The sequence below is a fragment of the Pistacia vera genome, unplaced genomic scaffold (assembly GCF_008641045.1).
Source record: "Pistacia vera cultivar Batoury unplaced genomic scaffold, PisVer_v2 Contig2, whole genome shotgun sequence".
Taxonomy (NCBI): Eukaryota; Viridiplantae; Streptophyta; class Magnoliopsida; order Sapindales; family Anacardiaceae; genus Pistacia; species Pistacia vera.
The window spans coordinates 364071-381699 of NW_022196001.1; the positions used below are offsets into that span (position 1 = coordinate 364071).

The 17629-nt window shown below is 33.1% G+C and overlaps 2 protein-coding genes across 2 annotated transcripts; both read right to left on the reverse strand.

The window, feature by feature from the left end:
• Positions 1–2759: 2759 nt before the first annotated feature.
• On the reverse strand, positions 2760–5633 carry LOC116128414 (gamma carbonic anhydrase-like 2, mitochondrial). The gene is made up of 2 exons (XM_031414140.1): positions 5168–5633; positions 2760–3374 (listed from the first exon to the last, which is right to left on the reverse strand). Exons 1-2 carry the CDS (start codon positions 5553–5555, stop codon positions 2998–3000), a joined length of 765 nt encoding a protein of 254 aa, XP_031270000.1. The 5' UTR covers positions 5556–5633; the 3' UTR covers positions 2760–2997.
• A 3238-nt stretch (positions 5634–8871) lies between these two features.
• Positions 8872–12477, reverse strand: LOC116128355 (MADS-box transcription factor 23-like). The gene is made up of 8 exons (XM_031414067.1): positions 12296–12477; positions 12124–12202; positions 11398–11462; positions 11214–11313; positions 9970–10011; positions 9374–9415; positions 9178–9251; positions 8872–8932 (listed from the first exon to the last, which is right to left on the reverse strand). The coding sequence occupies exons 1-8, from the start codon at positions 12475–12477 to the stop codon at positions 8872–8874; spliced, it is 645 nt and encodes a 214-aa protein (XP_031269927.1).
• Between the last annotated feature and the right edge of the window lie 5152 nt (positions 12478–17629).

Sequence of the window (17629 nt, forward strand, 5' to 3'; positions counted from 1 at the left end):
TTACACCCAGAATTTACTCTACACATAAATACGTGTGTGTGCGAAATTAAAACAAATTGGAAGCAAATCTGAACCACCCAATAGTAGGACATATATATCACCTCCTTTCGCAGCTTCATTGGAATGGAAATTCCAAAATCGACGGTGATGCCCTAAATTAAGTAGATCAATCATATTCCAATATATAACAACATGCATGAGTGTATAAAGTATAGATATTTACACAGAGAGTCCATGTGATAATGATTAATGATGATGATGATTAAGACAACTTAACATCAATGAACACTATATTATTTTATCTGCAATTTTTGTGTCGGCACTCACCCATAATAACCCCAAACATCGCACGCCATCCTGGTTTTGGAAAATTATAATCTCCTAATATAGTATTCACAGTACCATCCATAATTTCTTCCAATATTAATTTCATATATGCAAATACAGTAACTAGGGCAAGGGGAATTCGAAGGGAAGTCTATGTATCTGCATGGAACGATTGCAGTATTTTCATCAATCTTATTCGTTTAAATAGATATATATGTATCATTTATCTATATATGCATAATCATCAGTTGACTAATTAAACATACCATCGATGTATAACAAATAAAAAACCCTTAAAATGAGTAGCCAAAAATGAATTCAAGAGAAGGAAAAGGGGATGAACGAAGAAATTAAACGTGATATTGGCACGGCTCAATCAAATGAAAGGACCCAATCCTTGAGAGATTTGATTTGATTGAGCCGTTCCAACATCCCCGATTTCTCAATACACTTACAGCATAACAACACAACTCCATCGACCAAGGAGAATTAACGATCAATCAATCAACCATGTATTTTGAGCTTGCTCACAGGCAATATTCATGAATTTGTTTCTGTCATGCATGAGGCGCGATCGATCAACGAAAACAAGTTTGAGAAAGAGAAAAGAAGGAAAAAAGAAAAACCAGAATTGATAATATCAACAGAGCTGTTTGATTGGTTAGTTTATAAGAGAAGAAAATGAAATTAGCTAGCAAGAAACTGGAATGGTTGAGATGTCAAATCTTTGCTTTGTTTAGAAAATGAACAAGTGTTATAAAATTTCCATGGCCCCTTAGTGGTTGATGACATTTTCCAAGTGCACCAAAAACATATTCTACTAAATTCTCCAATTTATGCGATCAATAATAATCATGTGTAACTTTTTTTATTTTTTTTTTTATCAAAGTCAAATTTGAATGAATTAGCAATAACAATCTGGAAACAAAAAGAAGGTGGCGAAACGTTTTTATATTCTATATTGTAATGTGTTACTAACTGTTTCTATAAAAGCAATAATATATTAGTGGTATTTCTTTAACAAAGTTATGACTAGAATTGTTTTTAATTTAATTGCTGGCTAATTGGACATTGAAGTTGAACTGGCAACCCCTTAATAAACTGGCAACCCCTTAATAATAAGTTGATGATGATGATGAAAGTGACGATAATAATAAAAAATTAAGAAAAAAATTGCTTACTAAACAATTAATAAATATTGTCAAAAAGATTCTTAATAAATTTGCAAAAAAATGAGCTGTAATTTTGTAGGATGGAAGGTCATAGCAAAGAGAGTTGTTGAAAAGTGATTAAAGCATTGTAATTATCATTAGATTAAAATATGTTAAGACTTTATTTTATTTAAAATTTCTCCTTTTGTTAAGATAAGTTTTGAGTGGGAGCTTCTGCCAAATGTTTTGCCTATTCTCTTTCACTAAAGACACAAAGAAACAACAGCTTCACTATCCTATGAGGCTATGACTTTTGATACCTAATTTTCCCACGATGTAGTGCATAATCTGTTTACACAATTCATGAAATCAGACTTGACCCTCTTATGAGAAGACGAATTTTGGCTCTTTGCTCCTTCATAAAGCTGCTTTGGGTTCTTTACTTCTTTTGTATTCCTAAGAAGAAGTAATATTTTTTATTGTAAAATTGAAATAAATAAATGGAGTCAAAAGGAAGGTGTATGCATGTATAAATTATGCAATTACGAAGGTGTCAACAAAAAGGAGCATCAAAGTAAAATAAATGACACTTGAATTAGAATAGAGAAGAATTGGTACAACGACCAAATAGTTCGTACATAACTCTATGTAGTACGACTCCTACTAAACAAAACAAATCAAAAGAGCAAAAAGACAACTATAATGATAGTGCTTTGGGTGGAAGAAATATTATTGCAACTTTTCACCAACTCCTTAATAAATATATGAATGTGTATGTGATCCCACTTTAGCTTAGCCCCAGCCTAGGTCCATTCATGCAAATTGCTAAAACAGAAATGCACTCATCTCATCTTTAAATTAAAGAGCCCACCAATGTTTTTGGATAAAAGAAAGGGGTTTTAATTTTATCACTCACACCTCACGTTGAATCAAATTCAAATCCGAAAAAGTTTACAAATTCGTTCGTGATAATATAACATCACCTCAAATTAAAAACCAACTCTCAGAACAAGAATTTACCCTACCCATGATTTAACAGCCAATTACAAATTCCTATAAATCAAAGAACCGATTGCAGAAATTTTATTTTATTTCCCAGGAGCTCTAGGCCCCTACGCTTCATTCTTCATGAGTACCTAAATAGTTGGCAAAATTCCTATATGTTCATCCTTCAACTGCAGTGAAGAAATTATTCATAATTCATCTGTTCAAATAAGGAATACCTTACAAATTTCATGGTGAGAGAATAGTTTTAAGTTAGGCGTTGAGTGAATAAGAGCATAGCCAAGTACGATGAGCTTAACAAATAACAGGAGTACAAACAGAAATAGCTCTTAAGTTTCTTTGATCACTTCTATAACTCATGAATTCAAACTCTTTATCCAGGTCTTTCGACAGCCAGCAATATCAAATTCAGATACAAGAATAAAAAGAAAACTTGCTTTTTATGTTCTCAAGCTCCTTATTTCCTTGCATGGAAAACTACAATTGATACAGGAAAACTGGATTTTGAATATCATTAGATAGAAATCCCCAAATTCTTCTTGAACTTCTCAACTTCCAAATATACGGTGGAATAAGGGAGAAACTCTGAGAAATGACTTTTACTCAGATCATTAATAGCAACAGCAAGTTTAGGGATTTCCAAGGTTTCTTCATGGGTCAAAGTCCTAACAAACCTAGCTGGATTTCCCGCCCAAAGCTCACCAGTTGGAATTCTCCTACCTGGGGGAACTAAAGACCCAGCTTCAAGGATAGAGTGTGTCTCCACCAAAGAACCTTCCATAAGTATAGAATGCTGCCCAATAATGCACTCTGGCTCAATTGTGCATGAACGCAAGAGACTATATGCACCAATTGTGACAAACCTCTCAATGGATGTCTCTGCCGGCAGCCCTGATAAAGAGAAGGAAGTTGTGAACAAGATGAACTCAGTCCTCAGTAGATTTTTAACAGGAAAACTCATAATTTCCTTTCATCAAGATTTTATGTTTAATCTGGCAAAATGCAAAATTTTGGAATCAATAACATAAGAACTTTGGAACACATAAAATCACCAGTCAGGGTGTTTATAGAATTCATATTTTAGTCGTTTCACCACCTGTGATTGCAAATGTTACTCTTTTCACATAGTATGTATAAGCCCAAAAAACTAAAGTGAAAATCGAGCAAACAGCCACAATGAAAGGAGAATGACTTTATCTAGACAATGAAACCTACAAACTATATAAGAAATATTTAAGTGTACATAAAGAAATACTGACGGGTTGAAATGATATATGCAGATAACTTAGTAGAGAAAATAAAACCTCAAAACTGAAAATACATCTTAATGTTAAACATAGCAAGAAAAGCTCTCCACATGATGTAAAATAGAGCTGAAGTCAAGCATTGGTTGGCAAATAATCATGCAGAAGCATTTCCCAGATACAAATCCCTAAACCTCACATAATTAAACCTCCAACCAGCACTAATATTAATCACGACAGATTCTTCATGATGAGTATTACAATATCCAAAACGTGCATCAAGTTAGTGTCACAGTGCTCAGTAGTATGTGCCCTTCTTCTCCATCTAGTGTAGCCAAATATTAAGTAGATTATCACATACTTTACATCCAAAATTCCACAAAAAATAGCACATATTTAATTAAAGAGGGAGAGATAGAACACACATCTTTTCAAAGAAAACTAAGAGAAACATGTATCTCAATTTATTGGAGAAATTGCAAACAATATTTTCATTCAAAATTTGATCATCTAAACCTAGCATAGATAAAGTCTATAGCATATATCAATCCAGTACCCGAAACAAGCCTGGATCAAATAAATGCTTAAAAACCATCATTAGTAACTCCATACCCCTTCTGTCATTGATATTACAATAGCAAGGAGGGTTTAGATATGCGTGGACCATCAGAGAGGAAATAAATTACGTCCAAAGTAGACAAATAAAATGGAACACACAAAGACAGACAAAGAATACTCATTCAAATTTCCCAATGATTAGAAGTAACTTTAATTGGAAATTAGATGTCTAACTGCCTTCACTTTTTACTCATTTCCATCCAACAAAATTACTCAGGAAGCAGGGTAATTTGTACCATTAAAAGTGTCCCATCACTCTAAAATATTCTATATCAATCTGCTACCCAAACGGACAACTCGATTGGATTCATATTATATTATTTTGAGACATAAATTTCATATTCGTTGAATAACCCAAAACAACTAACCCAATCTATTCAATAAGCTGAGATAATCAATCAATCTTTGACAGAAAAAATCTCTTGAAAATAAGACACATTAAGCATTTGTTTGTTTATACAATTTTCAATTACCAAGTACACTTCCAGCAGAAACAGGGTTACATTTCAAACTTTTTTTCTCTCATAAAATGGCTACTTTCGCCACACTCTTCAGCTTGTTAATGCAATTCTTTTGCCAAAAAATTTAAAAAAATGAAAAATCTTAATATGAGAGACTACAACTACGAATTCGAGCTGACAAAATTATTACTAAGTAGTTTCCTGAACCCACCACGACTTATCACAATCTATAAATATCCAAACCCCGCAATCTATAAGTACAGTCAATTGACAAATGTAAATTCATAAAAAAACACTAAAAAGCAAAATTAAAATTAAACAAAATTCAAAAAAAAAGAAAAGAAAATAGCAAAACCCTAACCTGTAGGAGAAGACCAAGCGGCGTGAATGACGCAGCGCTCTTGCACATTGGAGCAAAAACCAACAGTAATCTTGTTAAGATCACCACGTAGGACGGAGCCGGCCCAGACGGAGGCACCATCACAAACGGTGACCTGGCCGGCAAGGACAACGTTGGGAGCCACGTAGGCATCCACGGCAACCTTTGGGAGCCACTGACCCAACGGTATTATCTGCCTCTGTCCCCGGTAGTCCCACTTCACTCGATCCGCTGACGGCGTTATGGTCTTGGCACCTGCCGTTGTGGTGGTTGTTGCGGCTGCTGACGTGGAAAGTGCTCGCTGGATGACGTGTCCAGGAGAGAGTGTGTTAATCATAGCTTTCCTCGTGATCCGTGCTAGAGCTGCCATTTTCGATCGATCGAGAAGGCGAGCGAGGGTACTACGTTCAGAGATTTGGGGTCAAGAGGTGGGAATGGAAGACAGTGTGCTGGCAATGGGCTTATTGGACCACAAGTCTAAACAGGCTCAGCCCAAATTAATACTTGTATTTATATTTGTTTGGGCTCAATTGAATTGAGTTTCAGCTTCAGTCCAAGTCCATTACTACAATTGGAAGATGCATTTATTTCTTCTTCAATATTTTTTAGAGTAGCAAGTATTTGTTTTATTATTCACTTTTTGTCCATAAGATGTAGATTTTTGTAACCAAATAGTGGAAATTAGAAATATAATTAATCATTTGCCTTGTGGCTTAATGGCAAGACTTTAGTCATCTGGATGGATTATCAATAAGTCTTGTGTTCAAATCTCACAAAACAGCCACTTATCATATTTGTGACTTATCTGGTCTGGATATATATATATATATATATTCGGAGTGACACCAACTCCAGTAAATGAGAAATTCTTAATATTGTTTGCCCATACAAGAAAAGCAGAGTTTTTATATTCCTGGTATAAGTTATCTTATTCTGAGCTAGCTAGCCTCCATTTTTGGAGAATAAAGTGGATCAGCAAGCCCTATTACCCCACTGAAAACACAGTATACTAATTTTGTCCTTGTTATAAACTTTTAAATGAACTTAAGTGCTATATTTGATCGTGCAGCAACTTGAAGTGAATTTGACTGGTGTGTTAAAAGGGGCGTTTGGTTGGGAGTTATGTGGGATTATTTGGGTTAAGTTATCTTATATTACTTGGTTATCATGTTTGGTTGTCAAGTAATATAAGATATTGGTAATCTTCAAATACCAATAGTGGTTATTATTGGTAATATTTTAGGTAATATGATTACCTCCATTTTCTTAGGTATTTTAAGATTATCAGGGTTATCTTTTTTATTACAATTCTATCTCTTATTAATAAAATTGTAGGACAATAATGCCTTTATTTTTAATTTTTTTTACATAAATATGTCTTTTACTATTTCACCCCAATTAATTAACTTTTTGGACAAAATTACCTTTAAATTCAAAATAAATTACAGCCCACCCAAGCCACCACCCCCACCCACCTGCCGCCGCTGGCTACCACCACTGCGGCCAGTCATTGTCGTAGTCGGAACGACCCACGGAAGGCTGAAAATGGTTGTAGTGTGCGTCGGAAATGGCCAGATCTCTGGCCGAAAATGGCCGTACGGTGCATGGAGGCCATTTCCTGCCTTTCGTGCATCATTAGGTTGCTGGCGGCCTGCGGTGGTTGCCGGCGACTGGCAGTGGCTGGGTTGGTGGGGGTGCTTTATTGATTTTTCAAACTTTTATTATGGGGTTGTTTTTGCTAAGTTTTTAAATGCAAGGGGGTTATAATAATCAATATTAAAAAATAATATAATAATAATATTTAATTAGAGGACAATTCAGTAATTTAAATAACATATCCACCAATTTATTCCTCCCAACCAAACATATTAATATAACATACCCACCAATTAACCAAACACATTTTCCTAAAGATTTCCAGTAATCTTCAAGGTAATCTAACTTTTCAGTAATTCAATATTCCTAGTAATCCAACATTCCTTGAACCAAACACCCCCTAAAGGGAATACTAAAAGCTCAAACTGAGTTATGACAGAATGTGCTTAACTTTACCAGAATACTAGTCATATAAAAGGTCATGAAACCGACACAATAGTAGAAATAGATATGAAAACATTGTCTATATCCTTGCAGAGGATAAGACGATCATCCCCTGCTGACTTGGATCACTCCAATTTGTGGTGATTAATTGTTTTATCATGATAGAAAATAATACAAAATATAAACTAGAATTGAGGCATATCTATCTTTTGGGTAGATAAGTATTATAAATGCAATGGAAATTCTCTTTTTTTATATTCCGATATTGAAGCATCTTTATGTTTCAAAGTTCAAAAGAAGGATACTCAGAATATATACCTGGAAGAGTGCTAGCATTGCCCTTACAAATTACAGTGTAATACATTTGCACCCAGTGTCAGATCCAAGATTTTTGTCGAGGGAGGGCCTTAGCAAATTGCACCAGTTGTATATGCTAAGGTCGCTTGCTTAAGAGAGAAAGCTTAAATATCTTAGGGTGATACGTATCTCGAAGATAATTTATTAAAGGACCACTTCGTCTCTATCTCAATAAATTAAAAACACTATATATATTTGGACTTCACTTGCACTAAAGAAAGCATGCACAGAAATCTTATTAGGTTATAATGGAGACAAATCACAAGCGTAGTAGAGGGTTCATCGAGGACAAACTGGTGGCCAAGCCGGGATCATCTGATGTGCAATATAGCACTAAAGCCAGCAGCCAATCCTCTTCAGCTGCTTCTGTAGGTTTATATGCTGCTGCGTTTGCGGCTCAGCCTCCTAAACAGAAGCTGTTATATGCATCTGAGTTAGGGGATTATGAGTCGATTGGGCATGTTGAGAATCTGTATTCCTATGATCAGAGTATTGATGACAGGGCTGCTAGTTACATTTTGTCTGTCCAAGAGGGTTTTAGGCTCGAGAGAGTTGTTTGAATCATGTATATATCTCCCTTCTCTTTCATTTAGAAGTATCGATATGTTTATGTTTCATGGCTGAATTATATAAATCTATATAATAATTATACTTTGAATGAGCGTTAAAAGTTTCTTTCAATACTAGAGTAATATGCTTCAAATGTATGACCTCATTAATCTTTGTAAAGCAATCAGAAAACTGAAAGTTATAGAATTGTATATCAGAGTGTGTATGCAGCCCAGCTGACAAGTCATCGAGGATGATGAGGATCCTTTTTTTCTAATTTTATACCAATTATATCGTTTAAATTTGAACCTCAACCAAAGTTTTAATTAATTTAAACTTTTCCTTCAATATTTATACATGTCCAGCAACAGAAAACAACAGGAAGAGCTTGAGCTGCTGGAAATTAATAGGTTAATTTGTAAACGAAATCAGAGAACTGAGAGAAGAGATCAGTGTTTTGTACACACCAGTCATATCTAGATTATATATAATATTCATGCTTATTTATTGGAAAAGCAATAATTACAGTACTCCATATAAAATATTGTTTTGTTTGTTTGTAAGTTGCAAATAGTAAGCGACTCCAAACCATCCAACACTAGAAACAGTATATTACACTTTATGCGTAGGCAAGATTTTATAATTTAAAATAGCACACTCGGGAAACAGCAAAAAGCAAAGAAAGTTTGTCATCACCACTCACCAGCCACGTACTGCAGTGAAGTGACGGCCATTGGAGGTTAACGAAGCACTGAATCTTGAATACTCCTGGATGCATTGCATAATTCACCATCACCCATTCTGCAGAAACACAAACATGCAAGTCTAAATAAATAAAACAACATTTGAATATCCTGACCAAAACTAACAGTTTTCAGAAGTACAAACAGCAACAATTTTAGTCAAATGATCTTATCTCTTCTTAAACAATGGATTGAGCAATTACAAGATGAAATTGGGTAACCTTATTTAATTATTATTAACATACATTTTCCTTTATTTTCTATCCCAAGATGGAATATTAAAAAAAAAAAAAAAATGATTACCTTTGCTGAAACGCATGCGGTGGACTAAATCCCAAAATGCTCGAGTTCATGTCAGCATCACGCAGCTCTTGCATCTTAACACAAAAAAAAAAAAAAAAAAAAAAAAAAAAAAAAAAAGAGTTGCAGTTCAAACTTTATTATATTCAAGCTAAATGTATCTGTTTAATGAACAAAATGCATGAATCGAAAGTCTTACTCTTTTGTGAAGTTGGGTGTTCTCCTCTTGTAGGTCCCTTTGCTGCGTTTAAACAACAGAACTTTGGTTTGTTAGTTTATATATCATTTAGCTTTCAAGTTGAGCAAATTGTAAAACCACTTCTACCAGCCGATACTAACCAGAAACCTCAATTGGCTGGCAAGTCAATACTATTTATTCAGGAGAGAGAAAAGGTCTTGCGAATTAACTTCACTGTTTACAGAGTAATTTTGAAGAAGTTGTTACGTATGATTTTTGAAGGATATTAGAGTTAGATATTAAGGCGGACGGGAGGCCATGGAATATTAGCATCAGGGAATGGCGGAATGCTTCCTTTTACAAATATTAGCATCTCATGACTCAGGCATGTAGAGGGTCAGACCATCGACTTGGCAAAGAACTGTTAATTTGTTTAGCCATAAACATTAATCATGTAAAACACGCAGTCCCTAAACAGCTAATAAACTATATGTGATCTTGGACATGGTATGTGGAAAATATGAATAAAATCTGTGTTTGCGATTATGTGAGCTCAAAATGAGATTCTAGCTTACTTAAAGAGAAATTTATGAAAGAGTTTCGAGTTAGTAACTTACCCTTCTTTTCAGAGAGTTCAAGTGCTCAGAAGTTATGCACCTCTGTTGATTAGAATATGAAATGAATCAGTAGGTAACATATATAAATCAACTCAACTTAAGAACATTAATTTCCAATTATATACAGGGTAAATTGTATTGATGGCATGAACCAAACTAGTCTATATAATATAACTATTAGGGGGCGTTTGGTTGGGGGTTATGTAGAATTATTGGGTTATGTCATCTTATATTACTTGATTACAATGTTTGGTTGTCAAGTAATATAAGATTCTGGTAATCTTAAAATACCAGTAATAATTACTGTTGGTAATATTAGAGGTAATTTGATTACCTCAATTTTCTTAGGTATTGTAAGATTACCGAGGTAATCTTTTTTTTATTACAATTTGATCCCTTATTAATAAAATTTTAGGACAATAATACCCTTATTTTTAAATTAATTTACATAAATATGGCTTTTATTATTTCACCCCAATTAATTAACTTTTTGGACAAAATTACCTTTGAATTCAAAACAAATTGCAACCCACCCAAGCCGCCACCCCCACCCACCCACCTACCGCCATCGGCTACCGGCAACCATCACCAGCAGCCAGCCATCGCCGAAACAACGCATGGAAGGTCGAAAATGGTCGTCGTGCGCCGATATGGCCATTTTCGGCCAGAGATCTGGCCAGAAATGGTCATATGGCGCATGGAGGCCATTTCCTGCCTTCCATGCACCTTTAGGTTGCCGGCTACCGGTGGCCGGCAGTGGTTGCCACATGGTTGATTTTCCAAACTTTTATTATGGGGTTGTTTTTGCTAAGTTTTTAAATGTAGGGGGTTATAAATAATCCAAATAATAATCTAAATAACAATATTAAATAATAATATTTAATTAGAGAACAATTCAGTAATTTAAATAACATATCTACCAATTTATTCCTCTTAACTAAACATATTAATAAAACATATCTATCAATTTATTCCAACTAACCAAACACATTTTCCTAAAGATTCTCGGTAATCTTCAAGGTAATCTAACTTTCTAGGAATCCAATATTCTCTGAATCAAACGCACCCTTATTGTAATTAACAAATTTAATTGATTGGTTGCTTTGGTTAAGTGATGTCAAGGCCTATAGTTATCTCATCAACATTACTTGACTAATGTGAAGTGGAGGAATATCCATGGCTCAAATTTTCTCTAGTTCTTGAGATAATATATATCATGAAGGAGATCAACATTAATTAATTACCTCTTTGGCGCGAATTCGCTCAACGCCTGCTTTTAACTGGCGTTCAAGCCTTTTCAGTTCTTTTATGCCCAACGTGGATATATCTTCTCCAGCTAAGTGCCTGCACGTCAAATTCACATTATAGATCTAAAATCACAATCAAAATCACCACCAAACTAATCATATGATAGCTATGGAAACACACCTTAGTCTTTCTTCCATGCTATGTGCTGATCTTTCTAATTCTTCAATCTTATCTTTCAAAATTCTCTGTACATTAAAAAATAGCGACAAATTAATTGTTAGAGACTAAGGTCATGATTACTAGACAGGCGTTATATATATAACTCGCAAATAAAAATGGATTTCACAATAATTTCAATTTTGATGAATATTACCCTTTAATCAGTTATATTATTATTTAATGAATATTTATCTAATTACCCTTTAATCACTTATTCTAATACCTAAAACTTTATTAACTCGTATATTTAATTGACATATTACGTTATCATATAAATTAATTAAAAAAAAATATTCAAGATTGGGTTATTAAATTGGGCCCGATTAGAATTGGATCAGATTCCAATGGCTGAAATCTGTGGTAATCAATCCTTTGGATAGGAAAAGGACTGCTATCCCGACCTTTGATGACTGAAGATTCGGTACGATGATCCTAACGTCACAGCTCGGTTCCTTGAAATATATATATATAATACTATATTACCCACACATGTTGGGACTGTTTAAAACTCACAGAAACAAGAAACAAGTATAAAAAGTGATGATTAAACAGCCCTAACATGTGTATAATATATATATTATTATATTATTATATTACCGAGACATGTCGGGACTGTTTAAAACTGACAGAAACAAGAAGCAATGTATTAAAAAGTGATGATTAAGAAATAATTGATCAAGTGATAACCTCCGCCGTCTTGGAGCGTTGCTGATTTGGATTAAGCAGTGGTACTTCACCCCAATACCTCGCAATGGTTCTGTCCACACTGTATACAATAAATGAAACCAAAAATCAACTACTTTTATAAGTATTAATTAGCATCTGTGTTCAAAGAAGCAGAAGAGAGAGAGAAACTGACTCGCCGCTGGCGTACTGGTAAAGCTTTCCAGTGGGAGAGAAAATGAGAACAGCAACTTCAGCATCACAGAGGACAGAAAGTTCATAAGCTTTCTTTAGAATCCCATTTTTCCTCTTCGAGAAGGTAACTTGCCTGCTTGTTGAGTTCTCTATTCTCTCCAGTGTAACTTTCCCTCTCCCCATTGACCTTTCTTCCTCTATACACAACCTAATTGATCAACTCTCCTTGCCTTCACACACACACACACACACACACACACACACATATATATATATATATACACTTTCTAGAACTTAAAAGTTTGATACGTAATAAATTGCCCTTTTAGTGAGAAATTAACTTTATTATCTGTATAATATGCATTCCCATGCAAGCTATATTTGAAAACAATTAAGGGAAAATGTTTTATGGAAAGAAGAATAGAAATTTCAGGAGAATCTGACAGCATGTCAGTGATGCCTTGGGTGACAGGACGCCACTAGTCATTTAATTTTCCAAAATGCTCCTCCCGTTCATTATTATTACCATAATGCTATTCATATGTCTTCGTCATCGTTACATAAATATTCTCATTCCATTGAGACATAGCCAGAGGATCTTTGACTCCACTATATTCTAAATTTATTAAAAAATAGGTATATATTCTATAATAATTAACAATTTTAACTCAATTAAAATTTATATTGATTCCACTAAAATTATTCATAATTTATTGACCATACTAGGATATTTATATATTTTATTAATCCAGAGATTCGAAAATACCTATAATTTTTTCATGTTTTCTTATCTCTTACTCAATTCCTCTCCTCTTTTCTCCTCTTTTCTTATTTATTTAGTTGAATTAATCAAGAAAAATTACTCATTTTGAGGTTACTTGGTTTATTTACTTACAAAAATAACATTGATATTACCTATTGTAAGTGCAAGTATTGAAAGAGTTTTCTGTGATGAAGATTGTGCAAAATTAACTACGGAATCAAATGGGATATCAATTAATAAATGATTGTCTTATTACACATATTGAGAGAGATATTTGATGGCATTGTCAAAAAGCAATTATACAGTGTTTTCAGAATGTGAAAAATCATCAAGAACTATTATAGAATCGATAATTTAGTATACATAACTTTTTAAATTACATTTTTTTGTATTTATTACTTTAATATATATTTTATTATAAACTTATCAACTTAGATCTTTTGACTCCACTTCTACCACTAGACTAGACCTACATGAACATTATTAATACTTTAGGAATCACGGAAATGTTTTATTCTTATCATATATATTATTTCTAACAAAATAAGTTATCATGCTAAAATATTAGAATCATCAAAAAAGATTTGGCAGATATTAAAAATAAGAAATACCCGATTAATCCGTGAATCATACTTTTTTATAAAAATTTTGATAAACCTTTTTTTAATATTCCAAGAATCAATGCAAAATTTTTATTTTTTTTTAATCAACAAACAAAATTCAAATTATTGGTAAAAACGTCCATTAAAATACGAATAGTTTGAATCTAAGATCTAAATATTTGGTTTACATTATGGAAGAAACACATGTATATGGGATATTAGATATTACTAGTTAGATATGAACTACATATATATGTAATCCGCCATACTGTTGTCAATTTAGATAGGCATTCCAATATTACTAGTTAGATATGAACTTTTGTTTCATCTTTGACTATGAATTGATTGAATAAAGGGATGAAATAAAGACAACTAATGAACGAAGAGTTTAAAAAAAGGTTCGAAAAAAAGAAATGGAAGAACAAAAAATTAAAAGTAAAAATTCGAGATTCAAGCGATTGCAGTTGATGTAACTAGTAGATACGTTCCTCCTCATGTCAACATATTTTATTGTCTAGGAGGAATTATGCTTAGTTGTTTTTTAGTACAAGTAGCTATAGGCTTTGCTATGACTTTATATTACTATCTGACCGTTACCGAGGCTTTTGAATAAAAAAGAGGAAAGAGAATCGAATCCTTTTATTACATATACATACTTATATATACTCTTTACTCATCTAAAAAAAAAAAAAAAAGGGATACTTCCAGACACCTAGCTAGATGAATAAGTATGTATGTATCAGGATCTATACTATTAATGAATAGGTATGTTGATCCATATCACTTAATTTGGAGAATAGGTATGTTACCCTTTAAATACATTATGTTACCCTAGGCGGATAGCAGGAATCGAACCCGCGTCTTCTCCTTGGCAAAGAGAAATTTTACCATTCAACTATATCCACATTTTTTTCGTTGAAATGTCTAGAGAATAAATTCCCTCATTGAAATTGCATAAGTAAACAATTGAATTGCATTCGGTTGTACGGTACCAACGAAATCGAGTGCTAACTCCCATTTCTTATTGAATTAACAGATCAACTTGCTATCAAAGATTTTCTTTTGGATTCAATAAATTTCGTAATTTTTTTTGACATATTTCACTTTATTATATTATGAGAATAAATTCTACTCCTTATAGCTATTCATTCTTACCTGTTCATAAAGAAAGGAATAGCAAATAGAATTTCAAATAAATATTGAATATTATAGAACATAACGATTAATAGAATAGAGTGATCTATAGAATTTCGATTTATTTATCAATAATAAAGATCGTACTCTTAATTCGATAATAAGATTTTTTTTTTTTCATTTTTGAATTCAAATTCAAATTTCATTTGAAATGCATTTTTTCTAACGTAATTTTATGAATCTATTCTCTTATTATCTATTATGTACTATACAAAATAGAATAAGAATATTTTTGGGGTGAGATATGAACAAGAGGTTTCGAGAAAACTTGTGTTTTTGGAATTATATGAAGTTAGTAAGCAAACAACAAATCCATGGGTATTTGAACCCGAGTATCCGGGAAAAAGCAGAATATTTGATGGACGAACGGGAGATCCTTTTGAACAACCTGTTATAATAGGAAAGTCTTATATCTTGAAATTAATTCATTAGGTTGATGATAAAATACACGAACACTCTAGTGGGTATTATGCACTTGTTACCCAACAACCCCTTAGAGGAAGGTCCAAGCAAGGGGGACAACGAGTATGATAAATAGAGGTTTGGGCTCTAGAAGGCTTTCTCTTCAGGACGGAGTGGAAGAAGGGAGGAGATTATCGAACGAGGAAAAGGACCCAATGACTTCGAAAGAATTGAATGAGGAGCCATATGAGGTGAAATCTCATGTATGGTTCTGTAGAGTGACAGTCAAGGTGACTTATCTGTCAACTTTTCCACTATCACCCCAAAAAAAACCAAACTTTGCCTCACATAAAGTTGCCAGAGTACGATCAACCTCTGGGTTTGAAATCACAATAGTAATTAAACGTTGTTCTTTTAAGGTCAATCTATTCACTCATCTAGATAATATTTTTCTTTGTTCACTAATAAATCGACTAATTGAACTCATGTTTCTATATTCAATTCGATCCCCCGATTGGATTGGGGCACACGCCTACGAAAAGATCACTTGGATTTAAGAAAGAGTTGCATTGATTTATCCATAATTTTTTTATTCCTCAACCTTCAAATCCTAATTGTTAAAATCTTATTCTGATTCGATCAAAAGTGATTTCTAAAATAAATTAATATGATTTATTTGTCTCTATTTAGTTGTTTCTATTTAAATATATGAATAATATATATATAATTTTTTTTTTTTTCATGTTACTTGGAAGAGTGACACACAAGCATAATTTTAAAACCTTAATTCATGGGGTTTTTGACAATCCAACATTCTTCAAAGTATTTAATGTTTGGATACAGAATTAAAAAAGACAAAAGGATGACCACTTGTCTTGCTCTTGCATTGCATGAGGATAAGTCACAGCTAATTTTAGGTAGAAAGGGTATACAAATGCAGGCAAACATAAATTTAAGTTAAGAGTTTGGGCAGAAAAAGAATATCTTTGCAATTTGAGAGATCGACACGTGTAACATCGTCTCAACAAAAGAATTCTATTTAGCGCAATGGGAGGTTGACAGGTGTTTTATTAAATTGACTGACTGATTGATTAGCAATTGAGGGGAAATTCAAAAAGTTTCTGGAAATGTCATGATCATGGTCTGTTGAATAAATATGAATCTCACATTTTGCTTTAACAGATACTCTAGATATATAGATGTCGACGTAATTCCTGGCTTCACATCACTACTGTAAAGATAAAATACCGTTGAAGAAGCCCCGGTGGCCCCTACCCACCCACCCACCCATATTCATAACCCTGGATATCATCCTTAATTATATCTTATCTTCCATTAATTTAATTATATCCCTTTCCTTTAAATATTAAATTCTAAACATTATAATTTTAAATCAATTTTTTAAATATTTAAAGAATCGCAATGAAGGCACTTAATTATTATCCAAACTTTTAAAACCTGTCTTCATATACATCAAGATTCAAATTAATTAATTAGGAATTAGGATTAGTCTAGTCACGTCCATTGATAAGATAATTATAATGATTATGGACCCGACGAAGGACTAATATAATTTCAGATTAACTGCATCAATAAAGGTCCAAGTTAAGTCAAGGGTTAAAGCATGATAAAGGTTTGGGTGGAGCCTAAATCAAAGGGAGGATGTCTGTTTTATTTATAACTTTATGTAACATGATCGGACATTGAGGGAACGGATAATGACTTGTGGGGACTCCATTTCTTCACTTTCCATTTTCCAAATCTAATTTGGAAAGAGTTGCGTGGCCAACTAAACATTGAATGTAGGCGTCGAAATTGATGGAGTCAATAGAAAAAAACAGGACGACCTGGTTTTACCATTTAATTACGTGACATAAACATGCCAAGCATATTGTATTAATCTGGTTANCTCTTCTTCTATATATATATATATATATATTCATTCTCTAATGCGCCAAATCACTCACGTCACAAATCACAAACCCTACAATCAAAGGTGAGTGTCTAAATCAAAAGTGAACGTCACAAATCACAAACCCTACAATCAAAGGTGAGTGTCTAAATCAAAAGTGAACGATTAGACGCTTACCTTTGGTTCGCATGTTGAAAGTTTTTAGATGCCCGCATTGGAGAATTTTCATATATATATTTTATACAATATTATAATATACCTTATTCAACATTTTGATAACAAAGATATTTAAATAAAATGCAATGATATATTAGTAATATTATTTAGTGTTTTATTAAATAGTGTTTGATGCAACCTAATATGTATTATTTATCACAAAAACATTATTATATACATGTATTTAATCTTTAATGTTAATATTAATGGTGAAAATGTTAGCAGGTTTGGAGTTGAAAGAAATAC